General features: G+C 42.7%; 2 protein-coding genes across 4 annotated transcripts in view; one reads left to right on the top strand and one right to left on the bottom strand.

The window, feature by feature from the left end:
* plod3 (procollagen-lysine,2-oxoglutarate 5-dioxygenase 3) overlaps positions 1-8,078 on the top strand; it is a 33,051-nt gene extending 24,973 nt beyond the window's left edge. Inside the window, exons 14-19 of the mRNA XM_008120383.3 lie at positions 979-1,092; positions 2,152-2,217; positions 2,304-2,408; positions 2,558-2,704; positions 3,607-3,732; positions 5,638-8,078. Of these exons, the coding sequence (XP_008118590.1) occupies positions 979-1,092; positions 2,152-2,217; positions 2,304-2,408; positions 2,558-2,704; positions 3,607-3,732; positions 5,638-5,793 (714 nt within the window). The 3' untranslated portion in view covers positions 5,794-8,078. The remainder of the gene's footprint in view (positions 1-978; positions 1,093-2,151; positions 2,218-2,303; positions 2,409-2,557; positions 2,705-3,606; positions 3,733-5,637) is intronic.
* Positions 8,079-10,717: 2,639 nt separating this feature from the next.
* arhgef15 (Rho guanine nucleotide exchange factor 15) overlaps positions 10,718-20,977 on the bottom strand; it is a 50,636-nt gene continuing 40,376 nt past the window's right edge. For all 3 annotated transcript variants that reach the window (XM_008120386.3, XM_008120384.3, XM_016997314.2), the window contains 9 exons: positions 20,504-20,656; positions 18,561-18,690; positions 17,772-17,846; positions 16,242-16,334; positions 14,561-14,715; positions 14,018-14,182; positions 13,309-13,394; positions 12,867-12,971; positions 10,718-12,573 (listed from right to left, as the gene is read on the bottom strand). In XM_008120386.3, coding sequence (XP_008118593.1) covers positions 12,386-12,573; positions 12,867-12,971; positions 13,309-13,394; positions 14,018-14,182; positions 14,561-14,715; positions 16,242-16,334; positions 17,772-17,846; positions 18,561-18,690; positions 20,504-20,656 — 1,150 coding nt within the window. In that variant the 3' untranslated portion in view covers positions 10,718-12,385. The remainder of the gene's footprint in view (positions 12,574-12,866; positions 12,972-13,308; positions 13,395-14,017; positions 14,183-14,560; positions 14,716-16,241; positions 16,335-17,771; positions 17,847-18,560; positions 18,691-20,503; positions 20,657-20,977) is intronic.

Genomic DNA, 20,977 nt, shown 5'->3' with positions numbered 1-20,977 from the left:
CATGATATTTTCATACTAAATTCGTAAATACAGTAATTACAACATAATTACTGCGTATTGAACTACTTTTTCTGTCAAATTTGTTGTATAACATGATGTTTTGGTGTTTAATTTGTAAAATCAAAACCTAATTTGATGTTTAATAGGCTTTTCCTTAATCCCTCCTTATTATCCAAGATATTCGCTTATCCAAGCTTCTGCCGGCCTGTTTAGCTTGGATAAGTGAGACTCTACTGTAGTTGAAAAAGATCCAGTCAAGACCTGGCCCACTGGGTTTTTTGTGAACATACGTTCAGATTGATCACCTTTTAAGACTAGAAACCAATGCTACTCAAAGTAGTGGTCTGTGGGACCAGTCCCAAATCTGGTCCCTGGAGAGCATCCAGGAAAGAAAGAAGCAAGTGTAGTTAATGTTACAAATATGGGGTGAGTTAGTGATCATCCATATCAGATCACTTAACATGCTTTAAATCGTTTTCTTAAAAGTCAAGGGTTGATTGGCTTCTTTCAGGAGTGCTTTGATTGTCTATCACTGAATTACAGATTGAAATTGGACTGGATGGCTCTTGTCTCTTCCAAATCTGTGGGCGCACCTACACTATAGAGTGAATGCAGTTTGAGATCACTTTAAATGCCATGGTTCAATGGTATGGGTTCTTGGGAGTTGTAGTTTCACAAGATTCAGTGGTATGGGTTCTTGGGAGTTGCAGCTAAAGTGGGGTCAAACTGTATTAATTATACAGTGTAGATGTCTTCTGTATCTATGATTCTTTGAAACTTAAGCTTCCCTCAAATGTGTTAAGTACGCCCAGCCATATCTGAAACTACTGAGTGGTGGTTTTGTTCTGTTTTCTTTTCTTTTTGGGAAGCAATTCCAGGTTCTGCCAATGTGTGTCTGAGTTTATTGGGCATAGAATCAGTGTGAAGTTTTGCCTCTTTTCCCAACTCAGATTTAAATGTCCCTCTTTCTTCTTTCAGGGCATCTTCCTTCACATCAGTAACCGGGATGAGTTTGGGCGCCTTCTTTCCACCTCCAGATACAACACGTCCCGCCTGCATCCTGACCTTTGGCAGATCTCAGAGAACCCTCTGGTGAGCGGCATCCCCAAATATACTGCAGCTGTGAGATCCACATTTCTCCTCAAATGTGAGGTTTTTGCCATTTGGCCCATGCACATGCAGGTTTCAAACACCGGAGCCGCCCTGAAAGTTTTCGATGTTGTGCTGCCAATGTTGTGCTGGACTTGATGAGAAATTTAAAAGTTGGCACTTATTGGGTACCACTTTTTACATTTTCTAAAATACAAAAGATCAGGAGATAGGAACGTCTTTTCTTCATGCATAATCCAGTCTGCTGAGATCCTGCATTTAACCTTTTGGAAGTTTTCTGCTCTCATCTCTGTTCACTAATAGCTAGGAAATATTTTGAGCTAAGATTGCATACTGGAGGTGCATCTACACCATAAGATTAATGCATTTAGACCCCACTTTAATTCCCATGATTCAAAACTATGGAACCATGAGAATTATCACTCGGTGAGATCCAGCACTCTTTGGCAGAGAAGGCTAAAAACCTTGTAAAACTTCAGCTCCCAACCTTCCATAGCATTGAGCCATGGAAGTTAAAGTAGGATCAAACTGCTTTAATCATGGGAAAGTTTGCATAGAACAAGAGCTCTGGTTTGCAAAGCTGGAAGGTGTTTTTTGCAGGCCAGAAAGCACACAACAGTAATTTCTGAGTTAACGTTCACACATGCTTTGTTTCCACCTTGGATTATCTCAAATTGTTTGATCCATATCCTTTTTGAAAAGCCACATCTCTCCATCCACGAGGGCTAGAAACCTGCTCAACCAAAACACCAGAATAGTTTTCCTGGCTGCATTTATACTGTGAAATTAATGCTGTTTGACACCACTTTTACTGCTATGACTCAATGCTATGGTATTATTGGGAGCTGTAGTTTGGTGAGGAACCAGCACTTTTTGGCAGAGAAGGCTAATGACCTATTACTACTACAACTACCAGGATTCCATAGCATTCAGCCACTGTAGTTACAGTGTCATCAAACTGTATTATTTGTACACTGTAGATGCATCCCCTCTTGATGACTCACTCTCAACATCTCCCCGTTTTTCTTTCTCTTTTTTCAGGACTGGCAGGACAAATATATCCATGAGAACTACTCCCGGGTGTTGGAAGGGGAATATCATGAGCAGGTAAAAGGATCCTTTGGTATCACAGCCCACTGTCCTCGCCTCTGGCTTTCTTACAGACCCTCACTGTCCTGTTCCTCCCTTTCCAGCCCTGTCCTGATGTTTACTGGTTCCCAGTGTTCACTGATCAGATGTGTGATGAGCTTGTAGAGGAGGCTGAAAATTTTGGTCAGTGGTCTGGAGGGAAGCACGAGGTAAGCACACAATGCCACACAAGTGGGGTTGCGGACCTGCGAGCCACACTCTATCCATACCTGATTTAGATAGATTAGTAAGGGATAGATTGGTGGATCCGAGGGCATCCCCACCTCACCTGATTGTAAATTGGGTGTATTTCTTCTAGGATACCCGGCTGGCTGGTGGCTACGAGAATGTCCCTACCGTGGACATCCACATGAACCAAATCAGTTTCGAGAAGGAGTGGCTGCAGTTTCTGCGAGACTATATTGCTCCCGTCACAGAGAAGCTCTACCCAGGCTACTACACCAAGGTATCTGCTAGCGGCATAACAGGAGCAAATGGGGAAATTAATAGTGTTCCCACTTTGAAAGTTATAGGGAGACATTACAATTATAGCACTACAATTCCACTTCTATGGCTGCATTTTGATAGACTCATAGAGTTGGAAGGGAACCCCAAGGGCTATCCAGTCCAACCCTCTTCTGACATGCAAGAACACCCAATGAAAGCACTCTTGAAAGATGGCCATCCAACCTCTCTTTAAAAACCTCCAGAGAAGGAGACTCCACCATAATCTGAGGCAGCATATTCCACTGGCAAAAAGCTCTAACCATCAGAAATTTCTTCCTGAAGTTTAGGTAGAATATCTTCTCCTACAGTTTCATTCCATTGCTCTGTTCCCTAGTCTAGATCTCCCCTAATCAATATGACATCCTTTCTCATATTTAAACATGGCTCTCATGTCCCCTCTCAACATTCTCTGCTCAACATACCCAGCTCCCTAAAGTGCTTCATATAGAGCTTGGTTTTCAGGCCTTTGAGCATTTTGGTTACCTTTCTTTGCACAAATTCCAGCTTCTCAATATCTTTGAGTTGTGGTGCCCAGAAATGGACAGAGTCTTTACAGTAAGGTCTGACCAGAGCAGAAATGAGACTGTGACTTCCCTCGATGTAGACACTATAAATCTTATTGTTGTAGCCTAGAATCACACTGGCTTTTTAAGTTGTTGCATCACACTGTTGACTCATGTTCAGCTTGTGGCTTGCTAAGACTCTTAGGTCCCTTTTGCATGTACTGTTTACATGCTGATTATCAGCTATCTTTTGTAATCCAAAAGAAGTCAGTCTTTTCCCAGTGTTGGCTGCATGCAGATGGATGCAGTTTGCCATCCTCATCACCATCACAAGATATGTCTGTCGTCCATTTCTCAGGCTCGGGCGATCATGAACTTCATGGTCCGGTACCGTCCGGATGAGCAGCCTTCGCTCCGGCCCCACCATGATTCCTCCACTTTCACCATCAACGTTGCTCTCAACCACAAAGGGATCGACTATGAGGTGAGAGTCCCTTGAGAGTGGGGAATCCGTAGACAAGGCTTTTATTAATAACTAGCTGTGCCCGGCCACGCGTTGCTGTGGCGAAGTATGGTGGTATGGGAAATAAAATATTGAGGAATTGGTGGTAGTTAAGGTTAAGGGTAAAGGTTTTCTCCTGACATTAAGTCCATTATGAATGGGTTATATAGCTGTGTGGAAGGGCCTTGAGTCTACACTGCCATATAATCCAGTTAATCCAGGACTTTATTTTTCTTTTCTTTTTGTTGTATGAACATAGAGGCATGGATGAGGGATTGTGCTGCCAAGTTTAGTGTTTCTAGGATGTGTAGTTTTGTTGTTTTGTCCTAGGCCGAAATTTCATTACCCTTTTATATATATAGAAGATGAGAGAGATAGAGAGCAGGATGTGAAGAAGAGATGATGCCAGATGGAAATGGCAATCAAGGAAATACATTTCTGGACTCCAGTGTTTAATTGAGTGGATCACAGTGGAAATTGTAGAGCCTTTCAAATGTTGCTGAACTACATCTTCCAGCAGCCCTGATTGGCAATTAATTCTGGGAGATATGGTTCAGCACCTGGTTCAGCCACACATCTCCCACCTCTAGGATTAGGCTTTTGTTTAAGTGAACAACTAAAACAATGACCCACTCAGTTGACAATTGAAATTACTGCATATACTCGAGTATAAGCCTAGTTTTTCAGCCCCTTTTCAGCGCTGAAAAAGCTCCCCTCGGCTTATATTCAAGTGAGGGCCCTGGCCGGCTTATATTCAGGTCAGCTTATATTCAAGTAGATAGGTAATTAGACAGTCTCATCTTATTAAAGTCTTATTATCTTAAATTACAGTTTTATATAAATATTCGAAAACATTTAACCTACCGATCCCTCAAATAATGTAATTTTATTAATTTATTATTAATTTTTATTTTGGAAATTTACTAATAGCTGCTGCATTTCCCACCCTCGTCTTATACTCGAGTCAATAAGTTTTCCCAGATTTTATGGTAAAAATTAGGTGCCTCAGCTTATGTTCGGGTCAGCTTATACTCAAGTATATACGGTATGTGTACTCTGTTTTAGTATCAGTATTTTTGAATACTTGAAAAACAATAGATCCAACTCTGATCTTGTAAGCTAAGCAGGATCAGCCCTGGTTAGCACTTGGATGGTGGACTACCAATGAATGCCAGGAGTGATAGGCTATATATTTCAAAAGAAAGAACTGCCAGGCTTTTAGGATCGGAAATTATTGTATTGCTCAAATTATTTTGTGGGAGATGATGTGAGTGAGAATCCAGGAGTGTCACATATTGGAAGACAAATGTAGTCTGGAGGATGTAGCATTCTCATCTCAAGAAGAAAGAAAGAATAAATTATTATGATTAGTACTATTATGGTTATGATTACAGTGGAATCCCACTTATCCAAGCCTTGCTTATCCAAGCCATTTTTGTAGTCAATGCTTTCAATATATCATGATATTTTGCTACTAAATTCGTAAATACAGTAATTGCAACATAACATTACTATGGATTGAACTACTTTTTCTGTCAAATTTCTTGTATAACATGATGTTTTGGTGCTTAATTTGTAAAATCATAATCTAATTTGATGTTTAATAGGCTTTTCCTTAATCCCTCCTTATTATCCAAGATATTTGCTTATCCAAGCTTCTGCCGGCCCTTTTAGCTTGGATAAGTGAGACTCTACTGTATTATTAAAGCAAATATTACTCAAAAGGTTAAGAGTCAGATTGGTACAACTGATTTCATCTAAAGGACAAGAATGGGTCTTGGATAATTACGTTTTCCCCAGTCTGTTGATTCTGAGGATGTTTCTGTGACGACACTTGTAGATCGTCTTTCTCTACCAGCATCTCCAAATATCTTTCTCTTTTGTCAGGGCGGTGGCTGCCGGTTCATCCGCTATAACTGCCAAGTGGAATCTCCCCGCAAAGGCTGGAGCCTGATGCATCCTGGGCGCCTGACCCACTACCACGAAGGCTTGCCCACCACCAGCGGCACCCGCTATATCATGGTCTCCTTTGTGGATCCATAACCCCAGCTCCCCTGCTCCCCTTGGCCCTATTAGGGGCTGTGGCGGTCAGCACACTGAAAGCCAGAGACGTATGTAAAAGCAGATTGTAGGACGGGGGACAGCGGTATCTTCTTTTCCTTCCACTGCCATCTGCCGTGGTGCCTTCAAAACAATGGATAGGGATCGACGACTTCATGCCAGGGTTTGGAAGGATATGGTCCTTGCCTAGCACTGAACTTTGGGCCACTATTAATCCAGGGGTGAGCACTGCTGCCTTGTGGGGTCCACTTATCCTCCCTCCATATACTATTGGTGGCAGGGGGACCATCACACTGTCCTGAAGCAGAGGAAAGACTTACCAGCTCAACATCCTTCTCTCCAAATGTCAACCAAGATTTTACCAGCAAAGCTTCCCCTGCCTCAATATAAACTAGCCATAATATTGTACTTTATAATAGAACTCTAGAGTAGCATCTACAATGTAGAATGTAGCTGGGTTGCTGTGAGTTTTCCGGGCTGTCTTGCCATGTTCCAAAAGCATTCTCTCCTGACATTTCTCCCACATCCATCGCAGGCATCCTCAAAGGTTTTGAGGTCTCTTGGAAACTAGACAGGTGGGGTTTATAAATCTGTGGAATAATGTCCAGGGTGAAAGAATGAACTCTAGTTTGCTAGAGGCAATTGCAATTGGCCAGCTTGATTAGCATTGAAAAGCCTGCCAACTTCAAAGCCTGGCTGTTCCCTGCTTGGGGGAATCCTTTGTTGGGAGGTGGACAATTTCAACAGAAAGACAATGAACTAAATCTGGCTACCAGTATTTTAAAAACCCTCTAAAATCAGGTCAGTAAATATAGAACATTCAGAAGACAGGGAAATTCCAGGCAGGAAACAATCAGGGCCAGTTAACACCTCCCAACGAAGGATTCCCCCAGGCAGGAAACAGCCAGGCTTTGAAGCTGCAAGGCCATTCAATGTTAATCAAGGTGGCCACTTACAACATTCACATTTCAACAGGCAAGAGTTCTTTTTCCCATCCTGAACAACTCACAGATATATAAACCCCACTTGTCCAGTTTCCAACACCTCACAACCTCTGAGGATGCCTGCCATAGATGTGGGTGAAACGTCAGGAGAGAATGCTTCTGCAACATGGTCATAAAGCCCGAAAAACTCACAGCAACCCAGTGGTTTCGACCATGAAAGCCTTCGACAACACAATGTAGAATATAGTTTGACCCCACTTGTATTGCCATGGGCCAATGCTTTTGAATCATGGGACTTGTAGTTTAACAAGTGCAGAATGACTCACCAAACTTCAAATCCCAGCGTTCTTTAGCATTGAGCTAGTTGAAGTGGGTCTCAAGCTACATTCATACTTCAAAGGTATTGTGAAAGTATTCTTTTAACCGTAATAGATTTTTCTCTGAAAGAAACTCAGAGAAAATGGGACGGTTGCCAAAGAAAGGCAATACACTTTCTTCTCCTTAGATGCATGTAGAACATGAATGCAGTTTCCTCAAAATATTCAGTGTTAGCAGTAGCACAGTTCATCAGCAAATCAAACCACACTGAATTTCCAAAGAATTATTGTGTACCTTTCATTTTGACTTTTCCCTCAGGTCTCTCCAATCCTATATTCTTACTTGAACCAAAAAAAAGGTTTTTGTTCTTTTTCGTAATGCCAAGCATTAAGCTTAAACATCGGTGAAACAAAGAGTGTTTTTCAGTAACTTCATAGTACCTTTAATCACAATTCATCTTGCATGTGAAAGGGTTTAGAGCAGGCATGGGCCAACTTTGGCCCGCCAGGTGTTTTGGACTTCAACTCCCACAATTCCTAACAGCCGGTAGGCTGTTAGGAATTGTGGGAGTTGAAGTCCAAAACACCTGGAGGGCCGAAGTTGGCCTATGCCTGCTCTAAACCCTTCAAAAAAATGAGACAAATGGCATAGAAGGAAGCAAACTATCATTGTTCAACTTCGTGGTCAAGACAACAGATGCCGCATACGGTCTCCTCGGTGTAAGGATTATCTCAAGAGCTATTTAAGGTGTGATTAATGCGTGTGTTTTCGGTCCTATGTGGAGATTATCCTTTGTGGGGGTGTTTCTCTGAATTTGTCAATGCCCTTGAGCCAAGAATGCCTGGAAGGAGAATCTCAGCAGGCGCTTAATGGCAAGGAGCCTGGCATAACCTTCCATAATCCCAGCCTGCTTGATGGGATGGATTCGTGTTAGCTGCCTTTAACTTATTGGCGTTGCTCTTTTAAAGTACCGGTACATCAAATAAATTGTATTTTAAATTGTAAGCGTGCGAATAAATAATATGTGAGAAAGCAGAAGGAGATGCGATAGAGCTGGCATGGGCAAACTTTGGCCCTCCAGGTGTTTTGGACTTCAACTCCCACAATTCCTAACAGCCGGTAGGCTGTTAGGAATTGTGGGAGTTGAAGTCCAAAACACCTGGAGGGCCAAAGTTTGCCCATGCCAGCGTTAAGAATCTGGTAAACAGAAATGAGGAATACATGTCACTCTACAAATAGGTAAGGCTGCATCTCCCACAATTGGCTAAGGCTGATGGGGATTGTAATCCATCAAAATCTGCAGAGCGTTACCATGGCATGGTTTGCGTTTTGGACTATGGCTCTGAGCAGGGCCGTAGCCAGAAAAAAATTTCGGGAGGGGTTTTGAAAATTTCGGGGGGGGGGGTTGAACCCCTAGCACACACCTCTCCCCACTACAAACCTGTCAATATCTGCTTGAAATAGTGCCTGGAGAGACTCTTAATGTTTTGCGTCTCATAGACTTAGCATGGGGATTTGGTTAACCAGTTAAAATTCATGAGTAAACCAGGTTTTTTTTATAACCTGAAAAAATTTTGGGGGGGGGGGGCGGGTTGAACCCCTAAAACCGCCCCCTCGCTACAGGCCTGGCTCTGAGCGTCAGGGTTCAAATTCTCAATTGGTCATGGAAACCTGCTGAGCCGCAGTGGCACAATGGGTTAAACCCTTGTGCCGGCTGGACTGCTGACCTGAAGGTTGGGTTGCTGACCTGAAGGTTGCTGGTTCGAATCCATGAGATGGGGTGAGCTCCCATCTGTCAGCTCTAGCTTGCGGGGACAAGTGAAAAGCCACCTAGCAGGATGGTAATGCATCCAGGCTTCCCTTGGGCAACGTCTCAGTAGACGGCCAATTCTCTCACATCAGAGGCGACTTGCAGTATGTTCTCAAGTTGCTTCTGATATTTTTAAAAAATGGAAACCCAATGCATGACCATAATTTGGTCACACTGAATTCCATGGAAGGCAATGACAAACATCCTCTGAATAATTCCTGCCAAGAAACCCCTGCGAAAACTGCCTTTGCATCCCACCTAAAATGTTGCTTTTGGGGTTGTTTTGCTTTTTAAAAAAATCAGAAACTCATGGTATATTGCACTTTTGGTACAGAGTAAAGCTGGCACCGAAAAATTACACCTTTGACATTGCAACTAATATTGGGGACTCTTGTGGAGTCAGGCACAGCTACTGCAATTGTTATGAGTGTTTTGCATAGCACAGGAAAATCTGTCCCTACCTTGGTCTCCTTGTATAGCATCCTGGATTTTCAGAATTATTTTTTAAATTGTGTCAGAAGCGACTTGGGAACATACCGCAAGTCGGTTATGGTGTTGAGAGAATTGGCCGTCGCCAGAGATGTTGCCCAGGGGACGCCTGGATGTGTTACCATCTTGTTGGGAGGCTTCTATCATGTCACTGCAAGCTAGAGCTGACAGACAGGAGCTCACCCTGTCTCACAAATTTGAAGCAGCAACCTTCAGGTCAGTAACCAAACCTTCAGGTTAACAGTCCAACCAGCACAAGAGTTTAACCCATTGTGCTACCGCGGCTCCACAGAAGTATTAAATCCCTTTTGTCTATCTTGTCACAATCTGCTCTGGGCCACAAACTAGACTCCTAATATCCCTTCTACACTATATAATTACAGTGCTATAATTCCATATTTATAGACGTGGCAACATCTTACCGAATCTCGAGATTTCCAGATCAAGGGAAGGTGATTAGAATTGTCAGAGAACTTTAAGATCTCCCGAAATCACAAATCTCAGGATTCCACAAGATGTTGCTATTGTATATAAAGTGGAATATAAATAATATCTATATATATAAAAGGGTAATGAAATTTCGGCCTAGGACAAAACAACAAAACCACACATCCCAGAAACACTAAACTTGCCAGCACAACCCCTCATCCATGCCTCTACGTTCATACAACAAAAATAAAAGAAAAATAAAGTCCTAATTAGAGGGAGAGGAATAATTGTTTTTATCCAATTGCTGCCAGTTAGAAGCCTAAGCTTCTAACTGGCAGCAATTGGATAAAAACAACTAAGTCTCCTAGCAACCCACTCAGCCCAGAGGACGGGCAGAATTAGGCCTCACTTAGGCCTCTTCCACACTGCCTATAAAATGCAAAAATATAAAATATTTATTTATATATATATATATATATATATATATATATATATATATATATATAAAAATATTATATTATATTATATTATATTATATAAAAATGTAAAATACGAGTGAGACGACGACAATCTGATTTTAACTGGATTATATGGCAGTGTAGACTCAAGGCCCTTCCACACAGCTATATAACCCATTTATAATGGCTTTACCCTTTACCTTAACTGCCACCAATTTCTCAATACTATATTTCCCATACCAACATACTTCGCCACAGCAACGTGTGGCCGGGCACAGCTAGTAGTTGTATAGAATGAAAAAGCTATTGGTAAGGACAATAGAAACTACTCATAGTGGTGCTTCTCCCATCTTAATACAAAGCAGAAGTGCTAGTTTGTAAATACTATTTTGTGACTATTTCCCACAAAACCAAGAACAGGAACCTTGAGGCAGAAGATCAACAGAGTCACACACAAATAATTTTCCATCATCATCATACTCATTTAAAAAACAACAACAAGCAATTGTGATAGAAAAAGACACAAAATAAAGATGACAATGCAGGCAATTATGATACAGAATAAATTAAACCATTACTCCCCTTTCCAAACCCCAGCAAGTGGATGTGGAATCTCCTCCTCTAAAATGGGAAGCAAGAGGTTCCGAATTAATAAATACGAATGGGCGTGTGGCCGTGGTTCTGGGCAAGTTGGCATTGGGGAGAAAAATACTCGAGGAATGGCAGCAGACAGATGCCCAGCACCATTGGGGAGAAAGTCCAGACCCAAAGGGGGGAAAGTAGCCCTAGATATCCCCAGAAGGGGGCTGAAGAGTGGTAGTTGGACTATCCTGGCTGAGGTAGAGAAGTCCCCAAGCTGGGGCGTCTTGTGGAATACTGGCAGAAATGGCACCAAGATGGCAACTAGTATGTGCATTTACCCATCTAAAATGCCTGCAGGTGTGGAAACTTATCAACTGCATGATATACCTGCTTGGAAATACACAAGGCACGCCCAGAAGTTACAACACTCTCTTGAACCCAGGGCTGGAAACAGCATCCCTTGTAAGCAGAAACCAGGTCCAGATAGGTTTGTGCCAGGCTAAATGGGGATATGTATTCTCCAGTGCCAGCTTGCAACTTGGACTAGGCTTGGGTCAAGGGGTTCTGGGAGGTGCTGTCCACAAAAGGAACTTTCCTAAGCTTTGAACTCAGGGGCGCTTCATTATAACACCTGGGCCAGGTGACTCATGATAGGGAAGTGGGCATCTCTCATATTATCTGAAGACCAAGGGAAAATTCATTCTGCCCCTCTGCAGTCTGAAGACAAACACTGGTTGGATAACTACAAGTTGTAGTTAAGTTGTGCCACTGAAATCTGGTCGGAAGAGGGGCCACAACTTCACAGCCCCTGGATCATTAACTGCTCAGTCTGTTGCAGCTGAAAACAATGCTCCCCAAATAGCATGGCTGGAGATCGCACATCCCATTACTCCTCTTCTTTTACCGTCATTCTTTTTTGATACCGAGACCAGTCAAATGTGTGCAATGAAGTCAACAATATTGACACTTTGTCGCCCCATTCTGAGAACAAGAGGTAAGGGAAGCAGAGCTGGAAGTGTGCTTCTAGCGCCCTCAAAAGCCTGCTTATGGCATTACAGCAGCTATCAGATCCGGACGACGAAGAAACATTTCTCTGGTTCGGTCTTTTTTGATATTGTGGGTTCAGCTGAATATGTACAGTAAAATCGTAAATCTTGACACTCTATCACCCCCTTCTGACAACAAGAAGCCTGGAAATGAGCCTTTAGCACCCCCAGAGGCTTGTTCACGGCATTACAACAGCTATCAGCTCAGGAAGTGTGTCTCTAGCACCCCAAGAGGCTTGTTCATGGCATTACAGTAGCTACCAACTCAGGACAACGAAGAAACATTACTCTTCTTTGCCTTCCTTCCACCGCTGGTCTTCCATCATGCTGGAAATTACTCCAGTGTTGTCACCCATCCTTCGCACCCTTTGTGTGGCAGTGCTTCCCTTGCACCCAACAGAGCAGAAATCCATCTGGTTCTAGGCTCAGCATTCGGGAAACGCATGCATGCAGTTCAGCCTCTCTTGTGTCCCCATTTGTGGTCCCGCACCTGTGGTCTCAGGCTGAACCATACTTGCTCTTGCTGAGGCTGGTGCGAGTCAGTTGGAGTTGGCGCGCAGCCTGTAGGACACGGTAGCGCTCACGAAGGTTGCGCCGCCTCACGTGCTCATTGGTGATTTCTTGCACGTAGCGCGAGGGAAACCAGCCCTTCTTGCCATCCGCCAGGCGAACCCCCTCATACCAGCCTGCAATGGAGGTGGGGAAGGAGAAAAACAGAACCAGGGGTCTATTAACTTCTACGTTTGCATTAGAACTGCCCAGGATTCTATATTCAGAAACAGATTGCCTCTCAAGATGGAGGTTCCATCAGAAGCTACTTTTTTGAGTCGCTTCTGGAGTGAGAGAATTGGCCGTCTGCAAGGACGTTGCAGAAGCTACTGTAGTGAATAGTGAAAATACTCTTGTATGGGCTATGGAAAGCTCTTTTGGAGAAACTAACACTCACAGAATCCCCCAAGTTCATCATGAAGAAACTCACCCTCGTTGGTTTTGCGTAGCACATTCACAATATCTGTCGGCTCCAAGCTCAGCTCGTCTGCCTGTGTGGCAGTGTAGGCCTCGGTGCATTGCACTTGGGGGCAATCTGTGTGAGGAGAAAGCAGGGAGAGAGGAGAAACATTATGAGGGTCATCTTCCTAGAGCAGCCCTCCTCAGGTTGCTGCCTTCCAGACACCTTGGACTACAATTCCCAGAATCCTTTGTTGAATTCCATTGCGAGCACCTGTTGTTTTCAATAGTGGACAGAGTTTCGCATATTGGACTACACATACCAAAGTACCCCATGGCCAAAAGTCATGCTGCTTGGAGGGGATTTGGGGAATCACAAAACAAAAAAAGGAATTGTTTCCAAGCTGGGGTGAGCAAGTGGTATGTAATAGTGGTAGTGGAGCTGATGGGTGAGAAAATCAAAAGGCCCTCACCCCAATCCTCGTAGATGGTCTCCTGCTTTCCACTGGGCTGGGATTCGTGAGAGGGGAAGGCACCGATCCAGCGGTGCATATCTGACCTGAAAGTGGAGACAAGACTCACAATCAGCTATTTTCCAGCGGGAGATTTGCAGAGGGGACATTAGTTCAGTGCTTTGGAAGAAACACAGAAAGCAACCTCATCAAATCCCAACTGAGTCCAAAATTACGGTTGTGGGAATGAGAGAAAGCAATCCCTTGAGGATCTTCAAACTTGGACAGCCTCATATGCGCAGATACCAGCCTCAATACTGTGCAACACAATACAGTCATCCCTCCATATTTGCAGCTTTGACTTTTGAGGGGACTTCTCTAGAAACCTCCAAATCTCCTCTGAGTTTCTATGATCAGCTTCTAGCAGAAGTTGACGATAGAGTCATGTTGGAAGACCTGGGATCGGAAAACTTTGTGACTTTGTCTCAGTAGTGTGATGGAAAATGACATCAGTGCTGAAATCTACTGGGACCGTCCATGATACTTAGCTTTCCTCACTTTCTCATGCCAACAACCCTACAATGCTCCAAGTTTTCTGCTTCTTAGAAAACCTTGAAAGAGAATCATGCACCCAATTTGGTCCCTCCTCGCCATTAATAAGCGTTAGATGCCTGTTTCCAACCCAGCCCTATCTTGTCCCACGTGTCTCCCATAAACCAAAATGACTCACTGTGTTGGGGCCCGGCAGAGGCGGTCACTACTCCGCCCTTGGTGGTTCTCCATCAGCGTCAAGTAGAAACTGTTTTCGGCCCCTTGACCCGTGTGGGTTTCCCCGCAGCCTTGGGCTTGGATGAGCGAACGGTGGGCATAATCCAGCACCACGAAGCGTTCAGAACTGCAGCAAGGGAATGAGTTAAAAACAGGAGAAAAAACTTCATAGGCAATAGGGCTGAATATATAGGACACAAAAGACAAGGGATGAAAAATGTAAACGTTTCAAAGGCTTAAAACTAAACATGTATAGAGGATTAGGTAAAATCATTACCTCTTCCCCCACGACTTAATAAACAGGCAAATCTAAACTGGGTGCTATGAAATCAGCTAATTATCCGCAATCGGGTTTCCAAGGAGAAGCTATTCATGACTGGAGTGCCAACACAAAGGAAGCCCTCTTTCCATAATGTATTGCTCTAATTGCTGATCCTCAGAAAGGCGTATGAGGGATCACTTCTCTTTCAAATATCAAACCACACTCGGTTTCTTCCCAGCTCACCTCTTGCGTTGAGTGATGAGCAGCAGATCGTTGAAGAGGAACAAGTAGATGGGCACCAGTTTTGGTTTGGTGCCAAAGATGGTGCCCCGATGAACGACCTCCAGCAACTCCCCTTGCTTCAGCAGCTGTCGGGTCTGGGAGATGATGGGGACAGCCTGAATAATAAGCGAAATGAAAAGAGGCATTGGAAAAGAGGGTCCCTCAAGACTATCTGGCCCTTCTTTCAAGGCACAGATCCAGAGGTCCACAAAATACACACCTATGAAAGCCAGGAGGCCAGGTATCCACAAGAGAAGAGCATCTACATTGTAGAATCAACACAGTTTGCACTACTTCAACTGCCATGGGTCTGGAGTCATGGGAGTTGTAGTTTCACAAAAGCTTTAGCCTTCTCTGTCAAAGAGTGCTGATGGCTCAACAGATTACAACTCCCACAATGTGCCCACTCCATTCCACAAGTATAGAATTGCAATTTATAATATTGGGATTTGGGTTTTTTATGTCAGGAGTGACTTGAGAAACCGCTTCTGATGTGAGAGAATTGGCCATCTGCAAGGATGTTGCTCAGGGAACATTCGGATGTTTGATGTTTTACCATCCTTGTGGGAGGCTTCTCTCATGTCCCCGCATGGGGAGCTGGAGCTGACAGAGGGAGCTCACCCACTCTCCCCAGATTCAAATCGCCAACCTGTCTGTCAGCAGTCCTGCCAGCACAAAGGTTTAACCCGCTGAGCCATTGGTTATTTGACTGATGAATAAATCTGTTATATTGTTGAGTTAAATACTGCTCAAATTTTAACAGAGGTCCATGGTTGTGTTCTGGGACACACTACAGATTAAAAAAAACATGGATGATCACACCCCATTTTATTATATGGCAGCAACTTGAACATGCTCTTGTTGGCACCATTTATTAACATGGGATGCGATAATTCCAGGTCGCTGGAAAACATAGATCCAGATCATGTGGATCCAGAGGACCCCCTCTTTTACAAAACATTGACTTCACTAATACCAGAAGGAAAGTGATAATGAATATACATCTAGTGTGGGTTTTGCACGCATGAAATATTCATTTAATAGTTAATTTTGGCTTTAATCCTGGGAATAGAGGGCCAGCCTTTCAATTTATACTAAGTAAGGTTTGCAGCAGACACCAAACAACCCAATACTATTCTAAATAACTTAATGGCAGCTTTTGCAGGCAGCTGTTTTAACTAGTTAACAAGGCAATTTGAGGTTCATCCTCATCATGACATACAGAAATACTTGACTGCGATCCAGTAATAAACAATCAGTTGATAAATGATCTGGCAAATAGATCGTCCAGCTGGCCAACCGTATGGACTGTGTGTGCTCTTTGAAGAAGGCTCACATGTTCAGAAACGAGTCTCCAGTTCTGAGGCAAGCTGGGAAGCTTTATTTTTTGGGACTTCACCTCCCAGAATGAATCACACATGTGGATTCTGAGAACTGTATTCCAAAAAAGAGTTGCAAACTATGGTGCTATTTCAGGGGGATAATGGTAACGGCAGGCCCAAACAACTGGAAAGCTCTAGGATTGGGGAAGGCAGAATTCTGTACTTTGTCTACCAATTTTTATGTGCGGTAAGAGAAAAGCCTGGCCCTGGTGTATTGGCACAATGATCCCATAAAGGTTGAAGTCTGAAAACCTACTGACCTTAAGTTTGTCAAACTCAATCTTGCTGGCAATAAGGATCAGCTCCTCCATGTGCCGCATGCGTCCCACTTCGGAGTTGCACTCTTCTATTATCTTAAAGAGAGGTGGAGAAAACAAGAAAAGATAGACTCCGTTTACTACCAACCATTGAGCAATTATTGACTATTGTGAAGGCAAAAAAAAACTTCCAGGAAAGCCCCCCCCCCCCCCTAAGACAAGAAAATCAAGAAGGATCTATAAAAAAAAAAGTCAGATGGAATGTGCTTCTATTAACAGTTCCAGCCCACCATGCAATTTTCCAATGTTTATACTATTTATTATTTTATTATGACACAGCAAACAAAATAGATATGCTGGATTTCATATCACAAAATCACAAGTCGAACACTTCCCAAGTGTCTAGGACTGTGTGAGGTATTTTCGGATGATGCGTGCAGATCCCAGTAAGGTGGCCTTTTGCAGTTGACAGATCGTAATTTTGTCAATGTCTATTGTTTCCAAATGCCGGCTGAGATCTTTTGGCACGGCACCCAGTGTGCCCATCACCACCGGGACCACCTGCACTGGTTTCTGCCAGAGTTTTTGAAGTTCAGTCTTGAGGTCCTGATAGCGGCTGAGTTTTTCCTGTTGTTTTTCGTCAATGCGACTGTCACCTGGGATGGCGACATCAATGATCCAAACCTTTTTCTTTTCCACAACCGTGATGTCTGGTGTGTTGTGTTCCAGAACTTTGTCAGTCTGGATTCGGAAGTCCCACAGTATCTTTGCATATTTTCCAATGTTTATACTATTTATTATTATTATTATTATTATTATTATTATTATTATTATTAACAATAATCATTAGAGTTGGATTCAAAATAATCTTGAAAAGGAATGATTTTAAGCATTACTATGGGAGGAAAAGGAGTCACAGTGATATGGTATTACACTAGGAGACCATGTTTTCTTGTTCAGCCATGCAAGCCTTATGTCACACTTTCTCAGCCCAAGAGAAAGACAATGGCAAGCCTCCATATATCTTACTATGCAAACCCTAAGATGAGGCCACCATAATGTACAACTTGAAGGCACATAAAAACAATATATCGTGGGAAAGGCACTTGTTTGAATAACAGAATGCATGACATCCAAGCAGAAGGTCCAAGGTTTAATCCTGGCAACAATGGATGAAAGGTATTCAAACAGCAGATCTGATAACAGCTTTCAATTGGAATGCACAACACTGCATTATCTGGACCAGGTTCAGCTCAGTCTAAAACAGGCATAGACTTCGGCCCTCTGGGTGTTTTGGACTTCAATTCCCACAATGCTAGGAATTGTGGGAGTTGAAGTCCAAAACACCTGAAGGGCTGAAGTTTTCCCATGCCTAGTTTAAAGGCAGCTTTGGAAGTTCACAGATTAGAAATGCTCTTTTTGGTGGGATTTCCAGAATCTAGTCTTACTTCCTGTGGGGTTCTGGGAGTTATAGCTCCAGAAAGAAACTTTTCCAGCTTTGCATGAATTCATATTATCATGCGTTACCCTCACCTTGGAAACAGATGCCAAAGCTTTCATGGCGTTCTGCTCTCTCGGAGAGCCTTCTTCTGTTCGACGCAGAATGTTCTAAGAGGAGAGAAATAAAATTTGAATGAGGAAGAAATTTCAGCAATGGTTTCCCACTCTTACATAGTAGGACTACTGGGATTTACAACTCTTTAACTCCTTGAAAATTATTTATATGTGTGTACACACACACATACACATCTGATATAGAACTTCTACATATTGCAAAGGATTAAGAAAAGGCCCCTTTGGTTTTTGTGAAATGCCAAGCCAAGTGATGGCCTCACACCAATGCATACCCCACAAAATAATGCTGTTCCAGCGGGTAAATATTATAGGGAAAGAGCAAGAAAAGATGTAGAGCACTGGTTCCTTCTCCTTATACTAGCCTACTCATTTGAGGATTGAGGGTCATGCATTCTGCAGTGATCCTAACCAAAAGCTATCACAGAATACAATAGGTCCTCCACTTTCACCAAAGTGAAAAATCCACTAATTTTGAAAATACTATTTTATAAAATCTGAGAAAACACCTCCATAGGAATATCTAGGTCTTCTTTATGCATAACTTTATGGCTGGAAGTTGGCCACTGAAATGCACTGGAGGACCTACAAATGTATAGAGAAATTCCATCTCTAGGAATCTCTAGCTCCTCCGGCACAACTGTATAATCAGCTTCTGGTGGAATCATGCACTTGAGTCCACTGGTGGGAAGGTGGGTTATAAAGGTAACGGACAAAATAATAACCTTGTCCTTGACTCCAAAGTCTTACCTCGATGAGCATCTTGATGCGGGTGATTCTCTGGAAAGGGAGCAGCAGGAAGGACATGAAGGGAAGCCGCTGGCATTGGGGCAGCTCTTGGAGGCGGGTGACCACGGTGGCAAATTGTGGGTTCTTCTCCCTGAAAGAGAAGAGAAGTGACAAAATCAGGAAAGAGAATTTGGAACTCTACTAAGGAGGAGCTGCAACAAAATGTTGCAACAAGGAATGCTCTTTCCAGGATATTTTGCTGTGTTTCTTCCTTCGGCCAGCCAGCACTCTAAGCTTACTCAATTTCCACCTTAAAGCTTGTTGGAAATAGCAACCTTCTTCAAGCCTCCACTAATAATTAGTTTGTTTATGATTCTGTTTGCTTACTGTGTTGTATATGTATGTTTTGGTATGCAGCTTTCCCTTTACTCTATGTTTCTTGAGGTTGTGGGAGGGGCTGCAGACCACATGATCAGATCTGAGACTCCATTTTAGAACACAGAAATGCTTTGGCCATGAGACTGTTTAGATTTCAGACTGCTTAGAGAACAGACTCCATGAGTGATGCTTTAGACTTTGGACTCTTGACTATAAGAAAGATGCCCTGTGTTACCTGCACAGAGAAACTACTTCAAACCTATCTGTGACTGGATTGGCAAGTTATGTACCTGTATGCTGAATACATGAAGGTGAGTAAACCAGATACGTTACTTTTAATGAAGTCTACTTTATTTTTGTCTCTTGAGACATTTCCTGATTCACCCTAGTGGTTGCTGCTGTTGTTGCTGTTGTGTGCCTTCAAGTCATTCCCAACTTATGATGATTCAAAAGAAAATATATCACAAGGTTTTATTGGGCCAAGAGTGTGTGATCTGCCCAAGATCACTCAATGGATTTCCATGGCTGAGAGGAGATTCGAACCCTGACCACTCAAACCACCATTTAATACTAGTATTAAAAATATTATTATTATTAATATTATACCATTATTCGTATTAACATTATGGATAACCTGCTTCTTTCTCAGCACCAAGAGCATGGACCACTCTGAATAATGCTGAGACTCGGAAGGAAGAAATGCATTAACATAATAGAAATACTTAATAAATATTGAACTGTTAATGTACAGTTCTCAGATTCATATTTGTGGATTTGATTTTTCATGAATTTGAATAAAATATTATTTCTAGGAATCTCTAGGTCCTCCAGTATGATTCCATAGTGAACATCCAGCAAATGTTTCCATAACGTCATGCTGGAAGACCTAGAGATTCCTAATGATTTCTCAGAGGTAAAAAAATAGCAATTTATTTATTTTGCGGGGGCTCTGTGCCCCTAACCCCTGCAAATGTGGAGGGTTGACTGTAAAATGTGCCTTCCTCTTTGAGCTGCTCAATCTAAGTCAAAGAAGGCTGTTGTAACCATGGGAATAGTGCAGAGAGAATGGAATATTCCAAAGAGTATTTGCGACCTCAATTATTTCTGGTGTGTTAGTCACTGCTACAAGACACATAATAGAAGCAATTAACTGCATTCTTCCACAATCCAGAACCAACCTTTCTGGAATGCAGCCTGATGCTTGAAAACTTTTCTCTTACTCTGAGTGCATTTACACTGTAGAATGAATGCAGTTTGACACCACTTTAACTGCCATGGCTCAATGCTATAGAATCTTGGGAGCTGTAGTTTGGTGATGAACAAGTACTCTTTGGCTGAGAAAGTTCAAGACCTTCTAAAACTACAACTCCCAAGATTCCATAGCATAAAGCCATGGCAGTTCGAGTGATGTGAAACTGCATTAATCCTATAGAATAGATGCACATTCTCTCCCCCATCCCAACCATAGGGTTCCCATGTGTTTTATGCTTTGGAGTCGGCCCAATAAAGCAATCGCTACCTATGGATTTTGTTGTATTCCCTGAAAAAGAAAGTTAATTGTCCTCCAAGCTCTCCCCTTCACTCACATGAGGGTACTGTACGTCTTCTCCTGGTACAGCTGGTTGCGCACATAGTCAATGTAGACAGAGAAACTTTGCTGGGCATGATCCTCCACAATGTCGCAGACATCCGAGATCTGCAAACTCTCCGCCAAGCGTGCTTCCAGGTCTTGCAAGAATCTGCCAAGAGGATGGGTTGGGACCATGGTGGGCCATGAAATTAAAATTATTCCAAGAATTTTTAATAATTTATTTTTTTCAATATTGAAGCTTCAAAAAAGCTTCTTACATTTGATGACACCTTAGATTAGGAGATGTATGGTGTATATACCTATAGCTATATATGATCAAATCCAAATTGATTTGATGACCCCACTCCATCTGGAAGTAGCAATTGGGTTAAGGTTAATCTTTCCCCAATGGTGGAACATTTGGTTACATCATCTTGGATTTGATACCTTCAAGACAAGCTTGATCTACATCAGTGGTTCTCAACCTATG

The sequence above is a fragment of the Anolis carolinensis genome, chromosome 6 (assembly GCF_035594765.1).
Source record: "Anolis carolinensis isolate JA03-04 chromosome 6, rAnoCar3.1.pri, whole genome shotgun sequence".
Taxonomy (NCBI): Eukaryota; Metazoa; Chordata; class Lepidosauria; order Squamata; family Dactyloidae; genus Anolis; species Anolis carolinensis.
Note: the sequence above shows the minus strand (reverse complement) of the source record. Positions and strands in the feature narration are given on the sequence as shown.